The sequence below is a fragment of the Siphateles boraxobius genome, unplaced genomic scaffold, assembly GCF_051911475.1.
Source record: "Siphateles boraxobius isolate OS27281-9 unplaced genomic scaffold, OSU_SipBor_1 50, whole genome shotgun sequence".
Classification (NCBI taxonomy): Eukaryota; Metazoa; Chordata; class Actinopteri; order Cypriniformes; family Leuciscidae; genus Siphateles; species Siphateles boraxobius.
In genome coordinates, this window is record NW_027509142.1 from 3047985 (window position 1) to 3072850 (window position 24866).

Consider the following 24866-nt stretch of genomic DNA (forward strand, 5'->3'; position numbering starts at 1 on the left):
AGAGTCCAACAAATTTGCAAACTGAGGGCTGACACTGGGCTGCTGCTGCTACCACTGCTTAGGGCTGATGCTGGGCTGCTGCTGCTACACTGCGGCTACCACTGCTGAGGGCTGATGCTGGGCTGCTGCTACCACTGCTTAGGGCTGATGCTGGGCTGCTGCTGCTACCACTGCTGAGGGCTGATGCTGGGCTGCAGCTGCTAACACTGCTGCTACCACTGCTGAGGGCTGATGCTGGGCTGCTGCTGCTAACACTGCTGCTACCACTGCTAAGGGCTGATGCTGGGCTGCTGCTGCTAACACTGCTGCTACCACTGCTGAGGGCTGATGCAGGGCTGCTGCTGCTGCTAACACTGCTGCTACCAATGCTGGGGGCTGACACTGGGCTGCTGCTGCTACCACTGCTGGGGGCTGATGCTGGGCTGCTGCTGCTACCACTGCTGAGGGCTGACACTGGTCTGCTGCTACCACTGCTGAGGGCTGATGCTGGGCTGCTGCTGCTACCACTGCTGCTACCACTGCTGAGGGCTGATGCTGGGCTGCTGCTGCTACCACTGCTGAGGGCTGCTGCTGGGCTGCTGCTGCTAACACTGATGTTTCCACTGCTGAGGGCTGATGCTGGGCTGCTGCTGCTAACACTGCTTAGGGCTGATCCTGGGCTGCTGCTGCTACACTGCTGCTACCACTGCTGAGGGCTGATGCTGGGCTGCTGCTGCTAACACTGCTGAGGGCTGATGCTGCTAACACTGCTGCTACCACTGCTGAGGGCTGACACTGGTCTGCTGCTGCTACCACTGCTGAGGGCTGATGGGCTGCTGCTGATACCACTGCTGCTACCACTGCTGAGGGCTGATGCTGGGCTGCTGCTGCTACCACTGCTGAGGGCTGATGCTGGGCTGCTGCTGCTCACACTGCTGCTACCACTGCTGAGGGCTGATGCTGGGCTGCTGCTGCTAACACTGCTGCTACCACTGCTGAGGGCTGATGCTGGGCTGCTGCTGCTAACACTGCTGCTACCACTGCTGAGGCCTGATGCTGGGCTGCTGCTGCTAACACTGCTGAGGGCTGATGCTGGGCAGCTTCTGCTGCTAACACTGCTGCTACCAATGCTGGGGGCTGACACTGGGCTGCTGCTGCTACCACTGCTGAGGGCTGATGCTGGGCTGCTGCTGCTACCACTGCTGAGGGCTGACACTGGTCTGCTGCTGCTACCACTGCTGAGGGCTGATGCCGGGCTGCTGCTGCTACCACTGCTGCTACCACTGCTGAGGGCTGATGCTGGGCTGCTGCTGCTACCACTGCTGAGGGCTGATGCTGGGCTGCTGCTGCTAACACTGCTGCTACCACTGCTGAGGGCTGATGTTGGGCTGCTGCTGCTAACACTGCTGCTAACACTGCTGAGGGCTGATGCTGGGCTGCTGCTGCTAACACTGCTGAGGGCTGATACTGGGCTGCTGCTGCTAACACTGCTGCTAACACGGCTGAGGGCTGATGCTGGGCTGCTGCTGCTACTAACACTGCTGCAACCAATGCTGGGGGCTGACACTGGGCTGCTGCTGCTACCACTGCTGAGGGCTGATGCTGGGCTGCTGCTGCTACCACTGCTGTGGGCTGAGACTGGGCTGCTGCTGCTACCACTACCATTGCTGAGAACTGGGTTGCTGGTTGTGTATTTCTTTAGGGCTTTTCTACTAAATGCATAGTTCCAAAAGTCAAAATTACTGACATTGCACAGGCTTACATCTTCAATCTCTATCATTATTTTGATATGACAATTGCACCATTAACCAAGGCCGGATTTACCACCGGGCCGATTGGGCCGGTGCCCAGGGGCCTCCGACCTCTAGGGGGCCTCCAATACCCCCCACTAACTGTGTGGCCTCATCCTTTTTAATTTTTTTATTATTCAATTAAAATTCATTGATACGTGTGTGATTGTGTGTATGATTATGTGTTAACAACAATTTATTTACACACAAAAAAGTATCATGATCAGTTTTTCGGCTGTGTCGGATGATGACGAGTCAGCTTACCGTGGAAACTGTTGATAGCAGCAAAACAGGCGGTAGAAGATAGTGTGAAAAACAGAGAGTTGAGGACATTGAAAACACCAACAACATGGATAAAAAACGGTGGAGCAGCAGAGCCACAAAACGCAAAGCTAAAAGGGAGAAGGACAGCAGATAGGATTTAATTAGGAGTAATATTCCAACCATCTCTGCTTTTTTCAAAAGTCGGCTCGACAAAAGTAAAGAGCCTGGCGGCGCCTGCGGTGATGCAAAGACAGTTAAGCACAACATCCAGCCTTGCTATTTTAGATAAGCCTGAGCCTTAGCACCAGCACTGTGTTGACGTGCATTTCCAGTTTGACAGCCTCAAAATGTAGGCCTATCTATTACATTTAGCCCTTATTAAAAACCCTGATTATTAGATGCCCGGATCCAGGGAATTGGTTGGTGAAACATTTATTAAAATTAAGATATAATTAATACAAAACGAAATTCCCTTTAAAGAAAGGCTTTGTGCTTTCTGTTTGAGGTCTTTGTGAAAATGTTTTAAAGCAGTCTTTTACTTTTAGTGCCGCTTTCAGAGCAGTCATGTCCATAACGGATAACTGTCACGTCCGTAACATTGTTTATCCTCATAAATGCGAACACGAAAAATAAAATAAAATGAATATTTTATTCTGTGGAGAGTCAACCCTTCTTCATCCTGTGGGTAGTAAGTAGCCTATTACTTTTGGTTTGCGCATTGTAATTCACAGAATTGATTGCTCTGCTACCAGCATCTGTCACGTAAGTTACCGCGTGGAGCTTGTGACTATTGCAAGCGCGCAGCTGATAAGTCCTGAATCCGGAATATTTACTTCTTATTTATTAAATCCAGGCAATTGGTTGATGAAACATTGATTAAAATTAAGATACAATTAATACAAAACGAAATTCACTTTAAAGAAAGGCTTTGTGCTTTCTTTTGTTATTGTGTTTTTGTTCAAAGGACTTTAAGTTTCATAGCTTAAGTTTGTATTTTTATACCTTTTATTTATCAGAACTTTAATACGTTTTGATGTTCATCTGTTCTGTTGTGACAATAAAACAAACCCGTTTATTTTCAAACTGCATTATATTATTTTAGTGATGCTGAGGACTCATAAGTAACTACAAATCTGTTTATGTTTTGTTACATGTTTCTGGATTTAAATAATAATAATAATAATAATAATAATAATAATATAGGCCTATACATATATCGTCCGATGTATCAGATTTTTAAATCACCAAGTATATATGAAGTTGGGCTCATAAACAGCGCAGTCATCGACATGGTGAAAAGGGCATCATTTAAGGCGTTATCTTGTTTTTCTGAAAACTACAGACCTTTTAGAACAAGAAGTCCAAATGCACTCGATTTCAAAGCCGCATCCACTGTTCCGCTGCAAATATAAACGTCACAGCGCAAAATGGTGCACTAAAGGAAAACAGTTTTAGCAGCAGATATGGCCCGTTGAAGGTCTGTGTCTTTGGGGGGGCCTCCATGATTTTGTGCCCAGGGGCCTCTGCTTTATAAATCTGTGCCTGCCATTAACCCCAAAAAAATCTTTCAGGGTCCGCTTTATGTTATAGATCAATGTTTATTCAGCATCTGAATGAACAAAATCAGCTGTTTAATCTTTTTTTGAAAGTGGCACATTCTAAAATGCTTAATGTGTTTTAATGTACCTAAACATCGATCATCACCAAATTTCTCTCTCAGGAGTAAAATGAGAGAGAAATTTGGTGATCACTGATTGTTGTTTAGGTACTTTAAACCACGTTAAGCTTTTTCCTCACAATAGGTTCTAATGAAGCAGAAACACTTAATGTCAGATAACATTGTAACAATTGTAAGACGCAACATGGCTGTAGCAACATTGTTGTTGCTGAATGCTGAACGTTGTTGCTGAATGCTGAGTGTATTCAGCCACTGCGAGACGACGGTCTGGCAAAAAAAAAAAATGTAATGCTAGATAGGCCTATATATATATAATATATTGAATAATTACGTATCTTATTGGTAAATAAAAACAAATACTCACGTGTGCTCGATAAAGAATGAGACAGCACAATGAGCCCATCGTCATCTAGCGGTTGAATTTAAAAGGCTGATTTTCGCGCTTCAGGGCAGTGACGAGTATGTCGTCCGGTGGTTGTCCAGACACCCTAGACACAACCTTAAGCAATGGCCCTGAACGGTAGTTTAATGTCAACATTGTGTCAAGTTCAACGCTGTATGAAATTCAAAAATATAGAAAATAAAAGTGCCAAAAATGTGTATGCTGCAATGAGCCTGTTTTGCATTGCACAATTTCTCAAAGCAGGGTTGCAGGCTTGATACTGCCACTCTCAAGTCATGCTAATGTTCAGCTGAGATCTGTAGGTTACTTTGTTTTTCAGTGAAGCAACAGCTGAAAAGCCCATCTCACAGTAATATGGTGTGGCAAAGGGAAGAAGAATGCACACTTATCATTTTCATAAGATATAAACTAATGATTAATTATTTTAATATTCCTTTGTTCCGATCAGAGCATGTGAGCGGAGAGCGCATTTCTGAATATTCCATTCCGCTCGCTCATACCGCTCAGTGTCGCACGCTTAACCCAGAATGGCCTGCTGGTTTGAAAATATGTGGAATAAGGGCTGCTTCCGACTAAAGTTTTTTTCTAGTCGACTAGTAGTTGTTAATTTAAGCCATTAGTGGACAAATCGCCCCTTTATATTGATTTAATTACTTAAATAGGCTATACAGGACAATGAGCGTTATATAGCCGCACTCAAGCAAGCGCACGACCGCACGCATAAAGCTTACCACAAAGAACCAGCAAAAGTAATTATTATGAATGTGTAAAAAATAGCAAGGAGACATTTAATTGTTTATTAATAAACTGGTGTTTTCTGTGTCGCTGCAAAGATGAAGTTGACGACGCGGACTCGCCATGAACGAATAAAGATATAAATGCATAAAAAGGAAAAATTCCTCCCGTCTCTATTGGCCATCAGTGGGGCGCGCCCCACACTTTGAGAAACGCTGCATCTAGCCATTCGCGGGTTTCCATGGTAACGGCGCTGGTAGGCGGGGTGCTGAACCAGAGAACGCAGCGATTAATGCATTATGACGTCTGATAATTCCATGTAGCCTGGATGCCTCTGTGTAGTCTTGCTAATTATTCAGTCTCATATGCCATGTATTTACCAGGAGATGGAAAATAATTCAAGTGGAATAACAATATTTGGTGCTGAAGGAGACGGAGCTGAGCTCCGGCAGGGTGTGTTGTGGACCCGAGGAGGCGGAGCTGCGCTCCGGTGCGCTCCGGCCCAATTTAACCTATGGTCACGCCGGAACGTACAGATAAATTGGGATCCCTAACAAAGCACCACTATTGCTGTACCTCCCAGCGCACCTCCTGGGGTGGAAGATGGGACAGAGAAAGTTGAGCTCTGCTGTTGCCCATGAACAATTCAACAAGACTATTTGGATAACACTGGGAAAGCATGCCCTTTCAAGTTTTGGAAAAGGACACTGCGGAAACCACATCTTACCCATTAGGAGGTATCATATGAACTGGCTATTAGGGCAGTGTGAAATACGGAATGTCTCTGAGGTAGCTCCGGCCTAGTTTTAGGGGAATGACAACGGGATGTCAGAAGAAGGGATGGAAGAGCAGACTCTGCCAAGGGAAAGACACGGACTCACCGTCAGGGAAGCCGTACCGTGGAAGATGACACATGAGATCACCGTAGGGATCACAACAAATGGGCAAGATTCGGTGACATGAAAATGTTTGTAGGTCTCCTTCCCTCTTAATGTAAGCCAACACAGTCAGAAGCACTACTGACTGCAGCGGTTCAAAGGGGGCTCTCTGCAGTGCCGTTGGCACCAACGAGAGATCCCAAGGGGGTACGGGTTGAGAGCGAGGCGGATTTGGGGGAAACTGGAGGAAACACATACTTGTGTAGGCCCCAGTGCGAGCTGTGTGCAAGCACATCCATGCCGAGGGTCCCCTCGGTCAGGGAGTAAAACAACTGGCAATGAGACGTGTCCATGGCAAACAGGTCTAACTGTGCGGTCCCGAAGCGCCTCCAAATCAGCTGCCTTTGGATGGCGGCAATTATTCTCTCCATTCTCCCGGAAGTGCAGGCTGTTGAGCGCTAAGAGCAGGACCGGTCTGTTTTGAGGGAGAATCGAGACTTGAAAGTAAGCATCCATCAGGTCGATCGTTGCAAACCAAATTAGGGGATGGATGCACCCCGAGATGCGTTTCTGTGTTAGCATTTTGAACGGGAGCCTATGAAGGGCCCGATTCAGCACTCACAAGTCCAAGATTGGCAGTAACCCACCACCTTTCTTGGGTAAAACGAAGTAGAGGCTATAACACCTTGTCTTCATATTGGCTGGAGGTACCGGCTATGCCAGTGTAACTGTGATCTCTGTCTGTAAGACAGGGGCACCCTTGTCCTACACAGAGTGTCTATAATCTTTGGGGGACACCGGCGAACAGAAGAACCACAGATGTACCCGCAGTGGGGCAGCGAGGTGGAACGCAGGGACCCGACTCGGAAGGCATAGCGTCCCGAAGTGGGGTCTGAGTGTGCGGTGCAATACTTATCTGGTTCCACGGTTGGGCAGAGGGGGCGTGAGGAGGCTTCCTCCTCGAGGAGCGTCCTTGAAGCACATGCTGCTGCCCGCTGGCGTCAAAAGATGAGGCTGAGGATGGCAAGGCATAGCGTCGTGCACCGCCAACCACGGCCTCTTGGGACCCAGAGATAGAGGAAACTGCTCTTAAAATTGAAAATTAGGGTACCGCTGCCTGTGGGGCCAGTGACTAACAGAAACCAAACTGAACAAAAGATTCTCCACCCGGCCCTCCTCCAGGGGAAGAGCAGCTCCATCTCCGGGTCACACGTCTCAGGGGTGGTGTTCCACTGACCGCTTGGGGGATTAGCAGCTGAGACTGGCATTGTTGTTCCTTAGCTGGCGGCGCCAGAATGAGACCGAGCATGCAGCAGCCAGAGAAGGCATGGCTGTCAACTCTTAATCTGATTCAGCATGAGCACACCTTGACTGTGGGAAGCTCAGCATCATATTCATTTCCAAAGCGTAATAGTCCTCTCTCCGATGCAGCAATCGGCATCTGGATCCTTATCTAGAGCAGGGAGTGACGCACTGGGTGTGCCTTGATGGCACACGACACGCTGATGAGCTGGAGGTCAATGGGGATTTTACTGAGATCCTCGATCTCCCAACAGTGTCAAGTAGACCCACGGCTATGCTTTTATATAAATCACCCAGGAACTCTGTCTCAGCATGCTTGTGCCCAGGTTTGTGAGACAGCTACCATGGCCATCAGATGAGGACAGGAACGACTGCATGCACAAATGCATGGGTGGAATAACAACTTTAAAAAGACCCCGTGTTAGCTGAGTTAGTTGAAGCGCACAGAGAAAACGGCCCTGCAGTGTGCAAGGAAAGCTCTTTTAGGCTCCATTTGAAACAGCAGGAAATGCTCTTTCAGATCGCGACCACCGCTGTAGCACCATCACACCAACACTGGTAAGCAGAGCTTCTTCCTGAGTCGTAGTAAATAATTTGAACAGATGATTGCATCAGAACGACACAAGTTCTCTGCTCCGAAGCGAAAAGATGAACTGTGAGTGCACCCGCTTCCGAATTTATACCCGCGCTGCGTGGCAGAGCGCGCGACGCAAATCACTCAAAGGTGATTAGGCTCTCAGGCAAGATCCCAATTCGTCGGTACATTCCGGCGTGATGTTGAAAGTGACCGACTGAAAGGGAACCAAATAACTTTTAGTGATCAGTTTTTAAAACAGCAATTTTTTCACTTTTTGTGACAAACATTTTAACAAACTAAATAATCTTTTTTGCACTATAAAGAAAAGAACCTTTAGTACAATGAAAAGGTACCACTGATGTTAAAGGACAAGTTCGGTATTTTACACTTAAAGCCTGTTTTAAGATCATTTCTGATGAAATAGAACGGTTAAGATTGAAATTAGGACAAATGCTCCTGTCCCGAGAATTTTCGGTTTCTGTATTAGCACCTACAATTCTCGGGACAGCAGCATTTGTACAAATTTCAATCTTATCCGTTCTATTTCATCAGAAACTATCTTAAAACAGGGCTTTAAGTGTAAAATACCAAACTTGTCCTTTAAAAGTCCTTCATGGAACCATCAATGCCAATAAAGAACCTTTATTTGTGTATACAAAATACAGGAGTATAATAATGTTTCTGAGTAATAAGTGAGTAATCTCAGAAATCAGTTATCACAAATTACTCTTACAATTTTTTCTTGAAGATGAAGACCAACCAGCGGCAGAAGCTAATGGCCTGACATCATTTAAAGGTAGTAAAATGTTAAATTACACAATTTTAAAGCCATTTTGAACTTGGTCTTAAAAGTCATAGCTCTTGGTGTTAAAAAGTGTTTCACACTAAGCCTGAATTAACATCTTTTAACCCTGGGTCATAAACTGCCTCTATTTTTATTAAATAGTAATGCACTTTGTACTGTCATAAAAACAACCTCGTAAATAATAATCACTGTTATTATCCCTGTAAATATGCAAATAAAAAGTCCCATCCAGGGTTTTTAAATGTACAGTGTGAAATCTCAAAACCTTAGATGAACTATTTCAGACTCTAGGTTAACAATTTCAAGTATGATAAAACTATAAAAAGCGCTTTGGAGTGCAGAGAAAAGTGCTATATAAATTATTTCGGATACCAAATTATTATTATTCTAAAAACAGATTTTGAACTCACTGTCATGTTTCTACCTTACAGGAATCTGAACCATAAAGTCAGCAATCAACATCATGATGGAGTTTCTATTTTTGCACTGAGGCAGCTAAATGACATGCTTGTATTAAAAAGATTGAATTAGCAGCATGGCACTTTGTCTAGTAGCAGCTGCACTTTTGAATGCTTTTAAAGGCAGAAAACTAGCTTATTTACAGCTTCAGAAAATGTAGAATTAAACTGCAGTGTTGTGGAGACCGCATACTTCCTTAAATTAAGACTAATTAATTGTAGGGGCAAAAAATTTAAATTATCAGAAGTATTCAAAGTTATATGGTTTGTTTCATTTGTTTGTTTAATTGTAATACATGTACTAGATTATTGTCTTATTGTAATTCATTTGCATATTAAACAAAATATTACATTGTTTTCTACTGTATGTGCCACCTGCTTAAAAATATGTTTTTACCCACATTTTTTTTTTGTTGAGGTATTGTTTTTGTGTGTGAGTGTGTTTTGTGTTTTTAGTGTGTTGGTTCTGGATTATTTACATCCAAATAAACATGCAAGACTAACACAAAGCTAGACTTTCATTTGATCATCCAATCAACTGGTTTTCAAAAACAAAATACACCCATTTTCTGTGTACCGAAGTCAAAATTGTATTATAATACTACCCAAATGCCTTCACCAGCTACTTGATAACAATATGCATTGAATTCTAATTAACATTTAGGTTCAATCTATCTTGAGGAAATGACAGGACAGACATTTTTCTAAATAGTTTAAATCATTTATTTACACAAAGATAACTTAAAGATACACTATGTAACTTTTTTCTGTTTAAGATTAACAAAATGATGAGTCAATACATTATCAATCTTTTTGTCTTATCCCTGCTTCAATATAGTATGCTTGTAAGTGTTTATACTTTAGACCTAGCGAGATGGTTTCGTCGGAAACTGCATACATACATCACTCACCAATATCTGTAAATATATAACAGTTGCCACGAGAGGGCGCTCCACTACTGCTCTGCCTTTCCCTGAACTGTTCACGCACACACCCTGGACTGTTCATGCACACATCCTGGACTGTTCACGCACACACCCTGGACTGTTCATGCACACACCCTGGACTGATTATGCACACACCTGTTTCCATTGATCACCTTCACACCTGCATCTAGTTACACACGCAGCTCCACACACATTAAAACCCCACTCACATGATTACCCATTGCGAAGTCTTGTTTCACTGTTGTATACATCTCGGAGCGTTTCTTTGCCTAGTCTGTTCCAGTCTGTGTATCTGACCCAACGCCTGTTTCCCGGATTCCGTCTCGTCTGCCGCCTGCCTCTGACTTCCCGCCTAGTTATCTGACTCTGAGTATTGCCTTGTCTCCTATACTGTGTTTGCTGTCTGTGACCATTGCCTGTCTGACTACCCTGCGAATAAACTCACACTGCGTTTGGATCTACCGGTGTCTGATTGTTCATAACACTACCCCTTGCACGCTTTCTTACTGGATAGGACGCGGCTTCCGGCCAAGATGGCAACTAGCAGCATAGTTTAACAACTAGCCAGGTCTTAAAGTTGTTTTGTAATTTTTTTTTTGTTTTAGACTTTTCCCAATATGTTTAACAAATTATTTTTTACATCATCTAAAGATGGCAAGTAGAGCCAGAAATTCTGAAGATAAGATCGACTAACATCGGTTAGCAAGTCCTGATCAATGTTTTAATTTTACGATCATTTAGTTTCATTTATTTCTCTGTTATGTTTTATTTAATAAATCTACTAACAAACTAAAATAACAGGAAGTATAAGACACATAACCTATTGACATGCATAGCCTTTCTGAATCATAGAAAAATTAGGCACACAATGTTAACGTTTATCCTACTTTGCATAAATTTGATGCAATAATAGAAGTCTACAATTGTTTCAGTTCTAACTTTGTACTGTAATTTCAGTATTGTGATTATGAATCTGTTTAACTACAATGTTTCACTTGAATGTATCTCCTATATACCAGCTCTCAACCGCTCTCAATGAGCCGCGGTGTGGCGGAAGATTATGCAATAGAGAGAATAAAATGACACTTTTCAAAATCACATAGCAGCAAAATACTTGAAATAGGCCTACTCCGCAATTTATGGTCATAGAGACTTAAGAATTTGTTTATTTTTTAAGAAATATTTTTTTTAAACTGTTAAATGTCTACTTTTTTTATGTGTCCACTTACAATCGAAACAAAAAAAAATTTGCTTTTGTAAAATAAAGAAAAAAAAGAGTGTGTTCTTTCTGCCTCTCCGTCTCCGGGAATTTTTTTTTTTTGGAGCACTTTTTGGCTTTGGCGTCCAGACATACGTGATCAACAATAATGATGAGACAAACTACATAAATGAAGAGGGAAACGGAATTTCAATCTTCTGTAGCCTATGTCCTGTACATATAGTAGAATTTACAATAAACTTAAACTTGAACATGCATGGACTGCTGTATATATGCTGTTGATATCCGCTCTTGGACCCGGGTCCATCCTAATGTCTGTTGGGAACCCTGAGATGAGATCTGATCTGATCTGATAAAGGCAGTTGGATCATTTCTTTCATTTGTATGATATCATCACTCAGGCTTTTTAGCCGTGACATTAGATCAAACTTAGGCTGTTTATATGGACATTTTGGCTCAAAGACCAGCTTGTTTAATTGTACAGCATGAACAGTACCACTTTTTTGAGACTTGAAGACTGTTTTGTCTTTCAGATTATTTGGAACAAGCGCCATTGTTTTTCCAGCAACACTTCATCTCGAATGGTGGGAACAGGTTGAATGTTACTTTGGATGCAATCATTTTGCAATCCAGTCAAGAATTTGTGCAAAAACATATTCCAGACTAGGACAGGATCATATTACCTGAGTCATCCTCCTGAGAAGCAAACTGAATTTTCTGTCTAAAATCAAGGAATCGGGAAGCTTTGTGGAGTTTCTCTAGTGCACTGAGTCTCTGTGATGAGCTGTTATATAGTTAAGTAGCATTTTTCTCCTGATAATGAGAGCGAAGTAGCCTATCCGTCTCAGCATTGGGAGTGTCAGCCCTGCCTTTCTCTCAAGATAGCTCTGAAGCTGATGCCCTGGTGTGATAGCTCTGATGACATAAACTATAGACCTTTGTCACAACTGGTTACTGTAAGTGCTCGTCGAAGCAGTGTATCGATTCTTCGGGTTATATATATTTCCAACGTGCTGTAATCCTCTAGTAGAATACACACCTCTTAAAATTAGCATCCGCAGGGTGATTTCAAAATCTGGACATTTTCAGAGACAGAAGAGATTTTCTGATGATTACTGTGCACAGAATTTTCCAAAATCAACAGAACTTGTCGTTTTAATCTAACATAAGATGATCTGAGATAGCCGTGGCTCCTAAAAATATGTGATAATTTCACCACACGGTGTCAGTGCTAGTCCAAATAGTGACCGTGACTTTGCAGTGTGAGAGACCTGATAATTGATTATTTTATTATTTTAAATATTTTAGTCATTATTTTCTCTTATGTTTTATTTTCTCTTGCTTTTAATTCTCCCTGAGTGTTATTTGCTTATTTTTATTGTCCTGTGCATTATATCTTCTGCCTTGTACAGCACTTTGGTCAGCCCTGGCTGTTTTAAAATGTGCCCTATAAATAAATATTGTATTGTATATTGTATTATTCTGTGTAATTTTTTTATTGACAATCATTTCACTGTATGTAATTCACATATTTTTGCCAAAATTCTTATTATTCAGTCACACTGTCAACGCATTGCTGTTTAAGATTAAATAGCCTAAATGTTTAACATTATTAAATTTCTTTAAGGCATTTTCCGCGCATTCATTCATCTATTTAATACTGCTCTTAAGAAAATTAACCATTGCTATTTGTAGTAAAACTGTGGTAATATGGGTGGTAATCAATCTGTGAAAAAGCACATGCTACATTTTTACTATAATATAAACCATGGTCAATTTTGTCTTGGTCAAGACGAGCATTGGACTGCAGCAGTTTAGTTGGGAAATAAATGTACGGTAACCCTTGATAATAACTGCACGCTATTTATCATTAGGTAAGCATTAGTAAACAGTTAATTCATAATTTATAAAGCATTAGTATACATTAATAAGCAGTTATACAGCTATATTATAAATACAGCTGTATTATAAATACAGCTATAAATGCTTTGTTCTTTATTTATAAGCATATCTATGTGTTTAATAATTGTATTTTCATACTTTATTAATGATCAATTTATCATTTCTAAATGAAGTATAGCATTATTTATAGTTATTTAGTTGTTAGTGATTCATAAGATCGCTTAAGTGTAAGTAAATGTAGTAAATTGAGGTAGTTGTAAAGCATTTAGTAGTGATCTGTTAACTCTTTTGGTGAGCTCATCTAAAGTGAGGACTATGTACAGTATGCCTCGTAAAGGATTTACAAAGGAGATTTAAAGGCTAATTTATCTTCTAAACAGAAAAAGGAAACAAACACAACACAGTGATAAGGGACTACAGATGAAAATTAGATTTTCTGGCGCATTTACATTTTGAGTAATTGATGTGCATTGTCCCTTTTAAATAAAATAGAAAGTAGAAAGTAAAAAAAATACAGAACATAAAAATGTTTAACTGAGCATTTAAATCTCCTTTGTAAATAAATGTGTGTACATTTGTAATGCTTAGCTGCTTAACTAATGATTAATGTGTTACCAAATGTATTTATTATTCATAATGCATATTTGGACGGGAACATGTCAGCAGGTTGAAGATATGAGATGTAAATATCATCATTTTCCAAATGCATACTACACACGAACGTACTCCCGCAAATTATTTTAAAAGAAGGACCTTCGTCCCACCATATCAGTCTCACCCATGCATTCCTCAATACCTGTTGTTTCAGGAAATCGTGAAAAATTAGGTAAGGGTGTCGTTGTTTAGAATTAGAGCAGCTGGGTACGCTGCAATAACACTGGCGAGGGGATTCAGCCATTAGTTGTGATTGCATTGCAATGAGACCGGAAGTAGCGATACACTGATTCACTTACTGGATATAGGAAGTGTGACAAAGGCCTATTTTTCCTGTTCTGGATAGCCCAGTGGTGTGGTCTACATGATCCGCAGGTATACGCCGTAGTGATGTATGTCTCGAGACCACTTTTACGTGGTCTCGGTCTTGTCACGGCCTTGACAGTCTTTGGTCTTGGTCTTGGACCTGACGGTCTTGTCTAGGTCTCGCTGTCTCAGACCGACTGAGTGGTCTCAGTGGTCGGGGGATTTAGCAATACAACACTACAATATCCACTCATCAGGATATTGTATAAGAGACTTCTTTCAAAAACATTTTAAAAAATCGTAAATGTTCCAGACTTTTTGTCCGGCACATTATTTACTTTATTTGTGCATATTATCATATAGATATTAATTAATTGTTGTTTTGAAGGAGTAGGAACGTTAATCTTGGATTACAAATCCAAGTTCTGTCAAGAAACTCTAGATGGTGCAGACTGATGGATCCTTAACGCAAACTGATTATATTCACAGCATTAACTATTGCACAAGCGGATTGGTTATGCTCAGAGAGTTGTCATGACAGGCATAAATATAACAGTCACAATAAACAATTTGTACACTAAGTAATATAATTCACTATTCTATAACTGTAGGCTGTGTGTGGTTGCACACACTACCATTCAAAAGTCTGAGGTCAGTAAGATTTGTTTTTAATGTATTCATACTTTTATTCAGTAATGATACATTAAATTGATCAAAAGTGACAGTAAATACTTTTATAATGTTACAAAAGTTTTTTTTTTTTTTAAATAAAAGCTGTTCTTTTAAAATTTATATTCATCAAAGAATCTTGAAAAACGAATCTGGGTTTCCCCAAAAATTAAAAAAAAAATCTGCGGAAGATAGATAACACTGCAGTACTGCAAACTGACAATAATTTAGCAACATGCATCCGTCAGCTCTCTGCATAAGTATAACTGTTACACCACGAAAGTAGCTGACACTGAGCTGGTTAAATTTTTTAACTTCCAACCTGTTGTAACCTTTCCTGAGCCAAAAGCATTTTGCAAGCACAATTCCTTTAGGTTAGCAAAGTATTTGCTGTCCTTGTTGCATATAAATTATATAATATTAATATAACAATTAGGGAGGTGTCACAATGGTCAACTTTTTGACTAGTTATAGTTATAGCTCCAACCCTTCGGCTCCGACAAGTTCCACCTTCCCTCGGTCACACCAGCTCGTGCTCAGCCCTCAGGATCCCCGCTTCCTTCTCGGGGAGTCGTCCCTGCGGCTTTGTCGCGGCCGCCTAGATCATCGGCCTTGTCATTGCTTCCTCTGCTCTACATCTGCGCGAGGGGCTCTTTCAGCGGCTGCCTGTCTGTCGATCGTCACAAGGATGATGACCATCAAATCACCATTATGTCTTCTTCCTCCATCCACACCACCATGGGCTATCGTCCTGGTCGCGTTCTGGGTCGGCAACATCTGGTAACATCCATCTGCCGCCTCGACGGTCCCATCTGCCTGCTTCTGTCATCCCATTGCCATCTCCTTCGCGCCTACCGGGAGGGGGCATTATGGCACATTATGTTCTGTTTAGTGTTTTCATGGACTTCAGTTTGTTGTCATTTGTCACATGTCTTTGTCCAGATCCCCGCCACTAATCTGTCTCCTTGGTTACAGTAATTATTAGTTTATATGTGTCAGCTGTGTTCTATTAATTATCCTCATTTTTGTAACCTTTCAAGGGAACTCGAGCTGCGTTGAGACGCGGTGGGAACACTCTGCCTGATTGCGTCGTGAAGCACGTGTATAATCAGTCCAATGGAAGAGCGAGACGTCATAGGCGGGTGACGTCGTAGACCAGGAAGCTATAAAGCACCCCTGAAAACAGACCGCGACAGCTTCTGCGCCTTCAGCAAGCGATCTGTGTATTCTGTCCTTGTCATATTTATTGTTGTCTGTCAAGTTTCAATATATATATATATATTATGGCAAAAGAGAGCAAGCAGCTTGTGTTGTTCCCTGCCCACGTTATATCACAGGTGGGAACACACACATCAGCTTTTTGTGGGAGTGGAGCATGACACAGTCAGTTCTCGAGGGAGCTGACTGTGAGCATTGCGAGAAGCGGTCCGTGAGGATGCTCCGCTCCCGCCGGGCGTTCTTCGAGGAGGACGGTTCGGTTCGCGCTCCCCGCGCGGGGGCCGCTGTTGCCGAGGCACGGTGGCGACTCGCATTTTGGGGTTCGCAAACGGATCTGACAGCGGGGGTTGGGACGGGCCCTGCCCTATCTCAGCTTTCACCTGCCAGATCCAGTGCTGGCGATTTCCAGTTCCGAGGAATTGGTATCGTTAGTGTTTTGTTAAGAAAAAGTGAACAAAACAAATAAAAATATAAAGAAAAAGGCAGATATTTGAGTTTTCAATAAATAAGTCAGCTCATAACTCTGTTGAATAAAGAGGAGCTTTTAAAAGGAGGTTTTATCTAGTGCTGTTGCTAGTTAAATATTTACTGGACAGCTGATCATTATGAGAGTGGAAATAAAAAGAGTTTATTAGATGAAATATATATATCTAAAAAAAGCAGGAAAACTCTGTATCTCAGCCTCCTCGTCGGGGACTAGTGTTTTTTCCCTATCTCAACACTTAGGTGTCGAGATCATGGAATAAAACGGTTTCTATTTTATGTGTTTAATACCCAAACGTTTAACTATACTAATGTTATGGGTATTAAATATCATGGTATGACAGTGCCTTGGGTTAAAGAGACGCTTGCGAGCTTTCTCTCTCCCGAGTCGGCGTCATCATTTTTAACCCCGACATTACCCACCAGCCATCTTTAATAATAAATTAATTTTATTAGGCAGCGCTGGTGGGTAAATCATATAAGGACATGGATGAATGTGAGGATGTCAGCACTGAAGCTATTCGAGAATTGCATCGTGCAAAGACAGATAAACTATACCGGGGAGGGACGGTTTCGAGAAATCGTTTCTCCTCTGCGTCCTCTGGGGGGCGACTCTCTGATGAGGGTTGCAGCGCTGCCAGTTCGGTTGTTTTGCATAGCTTGGGACTGAAATGACTAAAGGCTGACCCACCAATTTTTAGCCATGTCTTTTGGTACAACCAACAAGTTACTATTGGATGTTCGGAGCGATCTTGCTGGAGTATATTTATTCAACATATTAGAAAGGTAAATTGTACCATGTAAAAACTAATAAGAGGATATTGAATTAAAATTCTGAACAATCCAGGAAGCCAGCTTAGCTGCAATCTGAACTCTTTGTAAGTGTTTAATGGAGCGCTTTGGTAACCCAGCAAAAACGCTATTGCAATAGTCAAGTCTAAATGTTACAAATGCATGAACAAGTTCCTCATTGTCACAGGGGGGGGGCTGTGTGGACCACACTTCCAGAAACTGCAGCATCCTTCCGACGTTGACTCTCATTTCCCAAGAGCTTGTGGCTTGCAGCAGATCTGATTTTGCTGATGCCCTGGCTGCAAAGGGCCTGGCTCCCTCTTTAATGAAGGTGATACTTTTTCTCTCATCTGTGCGACCTAGCCTCTTCTTGCACCTCTGTCGCTCAAGTGTGTCAGCGAGGGACAGGAGCACCTTGTTGTGGAGTCACCTATATCGACCTTGGGTTAAAGATGTTTTGCACACTGACAGTATGTGTGCCAGTGTCCCCTTTTGATCACAGAGCTTGCAGTACGGGTCGTCCCTTAACCCCCATGTGGCAAGTGAGACTGTGAAGGAAGGGTGTCATAAAAATGCTACATGCACTTTTACAAGTTGATTGTACTGAAATGTGTGTTGGCAGTGCCTGTACACAACCATCATATAATGATAAAAATCCATCCAGTGTTTTTGTTTTAATCTCCTTATATGTTTTCCCCTGCCTCAAATTGAGCCGTTCGATCTTGTGACGTCACTAGATCGGACGCCCATCCCACGATTGATAATTGGCAGCAGCGTTTCAACAAAGACCCGCCCTGACCGAGCTGTCATCGTAGTCTGCCATTGTTGATACACTGGAGCAGAATGGCGTTTTATGGCTCGTTTCCACTGAGCGGTGTAGTACAGTACAGTATGGTACGCAATTATTTGCGTTTCCACTGTCAAAAGTTGTGAATGGTACCAAAATGCCGAACCGTACCGTACCACTTTTTGGGTACCCTTCCGTTGGGGTACGGTACTAAAGGATGGAGCTAGACTCACTGCAGAATATTGATTGGTTGACAGAGTATCATCACTTGCGCGTACCTACAAGCGGAATGACATTAGAAGTGCCATTTTTTAATATACAGTTGAAATATAATACTACTGTTATTGTGCCATGAAATGTAGTTGTTTGAAGCTCAAATCTGTGGTTTATTTATAAAGATTTATGATCATTTGATCCAGGTTATGAGATCCATTCCAGGCGATCACCGGGCGCTCGGCGCTCATGTTCCCCCGCCCGGAGCAGCCTTTCCTCGGCTAGTCGTTCTGATGTTTGCCGCTGACTCTGACGTCTCTGTAGTGGTTGAACATGAAAAATAATTTGTCTTGAGTAGACCTGAAGGGCGATATTTGTTCTCATGAATATATAATTCATTCCCTGGCCAATTGTTTTGGCTGAGGGCTAAGTGAAGCTGAATTTGTATATATTTGACTGCATTTGCTTTATTTATTATTGTATAGCTTCTTGAACCTTTTACCTATACTTTTATAATGGCTATTATTGATAAAACTGAAATTTAACAAAAAGAGATAGGGTTGAGTTTTGTCATTTTTTATTTTATTACAAGATTATCACTGTAATGTTGTTTATTGCTACATTTGTACAAATGCACATATTGCCTGGAATATGTTTAATATTTTTAAAATGTAAACGAATAGAGGCAAGATTGTGTTTTATATTTAGTTTTGTTATAAATAGGCTAACGTTATACATGCAGTGAATATAATCAATGCGCGTTGCCTGAACCACATTTGCGTGCCTATAATGTTTAAACTGTATTTAAATGAAAACGAAAAGAGGCAGAGTGGTGTTTTATAACATATTTTGTTTTATTGCTGGCTAACCAGAGTATCAGAGCGAGCTGAGTGGCGCTTTCAAGAACGCGCTGTTCCATTAGCAGAATTACCGGACTGACGTCCTCGCGAGTCATTCTCCTGAGCAGGTCTTGGCAAGCCCAAACTTTGCGTACTTGGTATTGAGAAACGCCTAATGTTGGCGCTTGTCTTCTTGTGACAAACATGCCGAGAAGCGAGAAGCAAGAACAAGGTCTGCTGTATGTCATCCATTGTTGTTTACTATGTCGCTTTCTTCTGCACGCAAAAATTACGTTGATCGCTACTTTGGGCAAACACCATGCACGCCTATCAGGTAAGGGTACTGTTGGCGGTGGAAACGCTAGCCGGATCATGGTTTACCGAACCGTACCGTACTGTACTGTACTGTACCGTACCGTACCGTAACGCTCAGTGGAAACGAGCCATAAGCGATTGTGGTGTTCTGTTCTTGGGTGTAATAAGGAACACAGCAGTCATTTTTATGTTCCTAAATTCGAACCGCTGAAGACACAGTGGCTAAGTTTTATTTTTGAAGGGAATATTCCCAACGATCAACGTAAATGCTTTTATGTTTGCGCTAATCATTTATCACCAGACTGCTTTATAAACAAGGGTGAGTGTAAATCTGGTTTTGCTAAGAAGCTGGTCCTGAAAAAATAATCGGTACCAAGCTATTCGTGTTCCTGCTGCACCTCCAGAAGATGTGAGTGTAACGTTTTATTAACCTTTAAATATTAATCTTTGCAAATCACTTGCACGCTTCACGATGAATGCGGCTAATGTTTACACTAAGGGTATATTACGGTATGTTTTTAATATAAGTTAACATTATGACGTTCTCATTATAATTCATAATCCCACGTTTAATAATGAACAACGTGTTAACCAACCATTCAGAAACGTCCTGTTCGAGCCTTAATTGTCTAACTTCTTCGGGGCCGTCATCTTGTTCCGGGACCGACTCCGGTTCAAATTGGTTGCACAGATGTGTCCTCAGAGATTCCCGCTACTATTCTTGTTCCAAAATATACCCTCAACTGTTGTCAAGGCAACACTCCACGTGCGTTGTCAAAACGCCCCAAAGAACAGAGGGGCAGAGTGTGCAAAGCTCATTATCATTTAAAGCCATATGCACTGAAACGGCGTGCTGAAAAAAGAGCTGTTTTTGACCAGGTAAAATGAGTGTTTTCTTACAATACTAATGAGAATTTTTAATAAGTGTATTACAAAGTTTTCATTTAGACCCTAAATATTCATATTAACTTGTACAAAACATGGCATTACATGACCCCTTTAAAGCACACTTTTTTGTGTCTCACTTGTAGCTGCACTGTCCATGGGTCTTTTCCCGCATCCACGGCTCCCAGGAATAAATTCCCTCTTCTGTAGTGACAGCATTCAGAGATTTTACACTGGTTCTGCATACTTTGACATATTTTTAAAATTAGTATTTTTGCAAAAAATTCAAATACTCCAAAGTATCCCTAGGGGTACACGTAGCCCTATATGAGAAACACTGCTCTACGGTACAAATGAAATCTGTGGGAATTTCTGAAATGTGGACAACCAGTTACTGTGTATATACCCATAATGCATGAGTAATGATCAAATTCAAGGTGCTATTTATTCCGTAGAAAATGAAGTGGATGGAGAGACGGTACACCTGGGCTTAACTGACTCAATGCTAGACCATCTATTCAAAGGCTCGTTCAAAAAGCAGGCCAAGCCGCGGTAAGGGTCGAACTGTAGGGTTGTATCCTTATCTAATCTCTTGTCTCAGCTAAACATAACAACCCCCCCCCCCCCTCCTCCTCCTCCTCCCTGTCTCTTTCTTTCACTCATCCTCTCTTAGAATACAGAATAGTCAAATCTCCCAGTCTCTGTCCCACACTTCCCTGGCCTGTTCCTTTTTTTAATTTTTCTGTTCGGTTACTATTTTTGTCAATAGGAACTTGATGTTCTTGGGGAAGATGCATCTTCAATTGCTGGTCGTGTTAAGATTCTACAAACACAATACAGCAAGATGCAGCCAGACACTGTGATTGTACGCGACCTAATGCAGAGAACCTTTGCATGGAGGCGAAAGCAGATTGCAGAAGGAATGAGTGTTGAGGATACTGTGAAGAAATATCCCTTCTTAAAGACACCCTCAGGAGTAAGTGTTAAAAGTTAGATGTACCCTAGAACAACATTGGGCTGAACAACTAGACCTTTATAAAAACATGTAAATAAGTCTGGCTTTCTAGACTATACTAGCACCATTTAAACAAACCATGTTTACAAAATCTTCACTTCCTAAACTTGGCAGCATCACACATAGGTTCAGCAAGTGAGTCCGGCCCCACCCCCTTCAACTGTCTGTAGCTTTCATAGACTCACTTCCTGAACCTTGTTGATGCTGCCAAGTTTAGGAACTGAAGATTTTGTAAACATGGTTTGTTTAAACAGAGCTATCACCAACACTGCTCCTTGAGAGATACTGTCTTGCAGATTTTAGCTCCAACCCCAATCAAAGACACCTGGACCAGCTAATCAAGCTGTGCAGGGTTATTTGATAATTACATGTATGTGTGTTAGAACAGGGTTGGAATTGAAGTCTGCAGGACAGTAGCTCTCCAGGAGCAGGGTTGGTGATCCCTGGTCTAGAACTATACTCCACTTTGCGTTGTCACAACTCCCCATAGCGTGTTAAAATACTCTGTAATCCCCTTTCCCTCATGGTCAGGTGCTTAATTGTCTTTCTTTGTCTTTCTGCAGCTGTTGGAGGAGGTGGGTCGTATCCACTCCACAGCGAGCATTAGCTTCACTGATGGCTTTAACCTGATTGTTCCCAATGTGCTTGCCCTGGCTCAAGGAAAATCTCCACTAGCCAAACAGTACTTGGAGGCCAGAGAAGAAGTGCTGACTGAGGATCTACCAGGTACTTACAAAAAGCTTATGAGTGTACTCACACAAATCATTTATAATGATACAATCATAATATTCATTTCCTTGAGGATGAATAAAGCATTGATTTTTCTTGATTCTCTTCTAGGAATGGACTTCAGAGCGGCGCTCATCCTCCTGCCAGTCATTTTTAAAGAGATGTGGATCATCACATTATGATGGGAGAGGTATGCATCTCTAGCACTCAAGTGTTTTTATTTTTTATTTTATTTAAAAAGTGACCCAAGAAGACTGGAAGTCCACATTTGGGGGACGAAGCTCCTGTTCCCTGAAGGTAGACAGGGTTGAGGTGTGTGAAGGCATGAAGGTAGAGGAAGCAACGATCTCATTGTTTTATTCGTATTTTGTTTTCAATCTTGAATACCAACCCAAAAACAAGAACACTCTGACCTTTCTCCAGCGATGTATTGCAAAAATGAATGTGAAGGGAGACCAGCCTCTGCAGATGACTGTAACTAGAGTAATAAACCTCCTCTTCTAAATGCCTTGTTTACGCCCTCGTGTACACCAGTGCCCTAAGTGCCAAAGAAAAACCTTCACTCTCATGAAGTTGGTCCAACATGTGGGACTAACTCATGCCCATGAGGCAGGCTTCTCGATCACATGTGGACTCAATGACTGCCAATTCAATTCAAATTTATTTGTATAGCGCTTTTCACAATACATATTGTTTCAATGCAGCTTTACAGAAAGTGCATTTCAGAAATGTACATAGAAAAATACAGTTATTTAATCATGAATTAATTTAGGGCATAACATATCGCTGGCGTTGAGTCGTCTCTTCACAGGCGTCGAGTCGTCTCTTCACAGGCGTCTAGTCATCTCATCGCAGTTGTTGGGGGATCTGAAGTCTCCGTGAGAGGCTGGATACAAACTGGAGTTGACGAAAAGCTATTTACCTCGGGATGCTAGTCCCGAGATAACAGCAGAAAAGCAGATGAGAAATAATTAGCATAGCTGCTGTTCATAATATGAATGCATTCGATCTGATTCAGCAGTAGTATAAAAGGTAAGCATTATGTGAATGCTTGGCTATAGAGATGCGTCTTTAATCTAGTTTTAAACTGGGACAGCGAGTCTGAGCCTCGAACAATATCAGGAAGGCTATTCCAGAGTTTAGGAGCTAAATGTGAGAACGCCCTCCCTCCTTTAGTGGACTTTGAATGACCAGAAGCCTCGAATTTAGTGATCTTAAAGAACGTGATGGATTGTAGGGCGATATAAGGTCCATTAAATACACAGGTGCTAAACCATTTAGGACTTTATAGGTCAGTAGTAATACTTTGTAATTGATATGGAACTTAATAGTTAACCAGTGTAGAGATGATAAAATTGGTGTTATATGATCATATTTTCTTGACCTAGTAAGAACTCTAGCAGCTGCATTTTGCAGTAACTGTAGCTTGATTTAATGAGGATGCAGGACAGCCAGCTTATAAATCATTACAGTAATCTAGTCTCGAGGTCATGAATGCATGAACTAACTTTTCTGCATCAGAAACAGATAGCATGTTACATAGCTTAGCAATGATTCTAAGGTGGAAAAAGGCTGTTCTTGTAACATATGAAATATGGTTTTCGAAAGACAACAGGAAATCCTTCTAAATTAAAGTTGTATTGTACGAGATTTTGTGGTAGTTTTTTTGGACCAATAAGTAATATCTCAGTTTTATCTGATATTAATAGCAGGAAATGACACGTCATCCAGCATTTTAAATCTTTAAGACACTCTGTCAATTTAGATAAGTTAGTGTTTTCATCTGGTCGTGATATATATATGGTCGATAAAATATATAATTGAGTGTCATCAGCATAACAGTGGAAATTATTTCCATGTTTTCTTATAATATTACCAAGTGGCAGCATATATATTGAGAACAGCAACCCCTTTCCCTTTCAAGGGAACTCTAGCTGCGTCAAACGCTGTGGGAACGCCCCTGCGTTGTGCGTCATGAAGCACGTATGGAATCAGCCCAATGGAGAGATGGAACGTCATAGGCGGGTGACGTCATCGACCAGGAAACTATAAAGCACCCCATAAACACAAGCGCAACAGCTTTCTGTGCCTTCAGTCGCGCTATATGTGAATCTGTCCCTGTGTGAATATTGTCTGTCTTTACATACTCTGCACCACACAAACAATTATATATATATATATATATATATATATATATATATATACATATATATATATATATATATATATATATATTAAGAGAGATATGGCGAACAAACAGCAGTTTAGGAAGTGTGTCCCTCCCTGCTCGCGTTATTTTAAGAGTGGGGATACACACATTCTTTGTGTTGTTTGTTTGGGAGTGCAGCATGCCCAGTCAGCTCTCGAGGGTGCTGATTGTGAGCATTGCGAGCGTCTGCCATTAAGGACGCTCCGCTCCCGCCGGGCGCTCTTCGAGGAGAGCGGTTCGGTGCGAGCTCCCCGCGATTCGGGTCCCGCTCTTGCCGAGGCAGAGCGACGACGCGTATCGTGGGGACCGCAGATGGATCTCTCAGCGGGGTTAGAGACGGGCTCTGCCTTATCTCTCCCTTCACCTATGAGATCCAGTGCCTCACTCCCGTGTTCGGAAGCACGCGCTGCGGTTTCTTCCGCTCGGGCTGAGGCACCAGTTATAAATGAGGGAGATGTGGAGGATTCGCCACCTTACACTCCCGAAAGTGATGAGCTAGTGGAGGTATTAACAAGAGCTGTAGAAAAACTCAGCATTGTATGGCCAGTGACTAGACAGGAGTCTGTTTTTAAATCAAAATTAGATGAGAGATTTTTGCCGTCACGAGTGCAACCTCCACGCCGGTGCTTGCCGTTTTTTCCCAATCTCCACACTGAGGTGTCGAAATCGTGGAAAAAAACGGTGTCATATAGAGTGTTTAGTCCCCAGACTTCAACATATTCTAATATTGTGGGGGCAAAATCATATGGTTATTCGGCTATGCCCCGCATGGAAGAGACGCTTGCGAGTTTTCTCTCCCTCGAGGCTGCGTCATC

At 42.0% G+C, this 24866-nt stretch overlaps 2 protein-coding genes across 2 annotated transcripts in view; both read left to right on the forward strand.

Moving 5' to 3' along the window:
• The window catches only part of LOC143712738 (high affinity immunoglobulin gamma Fc receptor I-like), a 65466-nt gene extending 52954 nt beyond the window's left edge, over positions 1 to 12512 (forward strand). Inside the window, exons 9-10 of the mRNA XM_077204747.1 lie at positions 8355 to 8402; positions 8843 to 12512. Of these exons, the coding sequence (XP_077060862.1) occupies positions 8355 to 8402; positions 8843 to 8850 (56 nt within the window). The 3' untranslated portion in view covers positions 8851 to 12512. The remainder of the gene's footprint in view (positions 1 to 8354; positions 8403 to 8842) is intronic.
• LOC143712732 (cell adhesion molecule CEACAM5-like) overlaps positions 1 to 24866 on the forward strand; it is a 131996-nt gene that overhangs the window by 63319 nt on the left and 43811 nt on the right. The gene's annotated exons all lie outside the window — the stretch shown is intronic.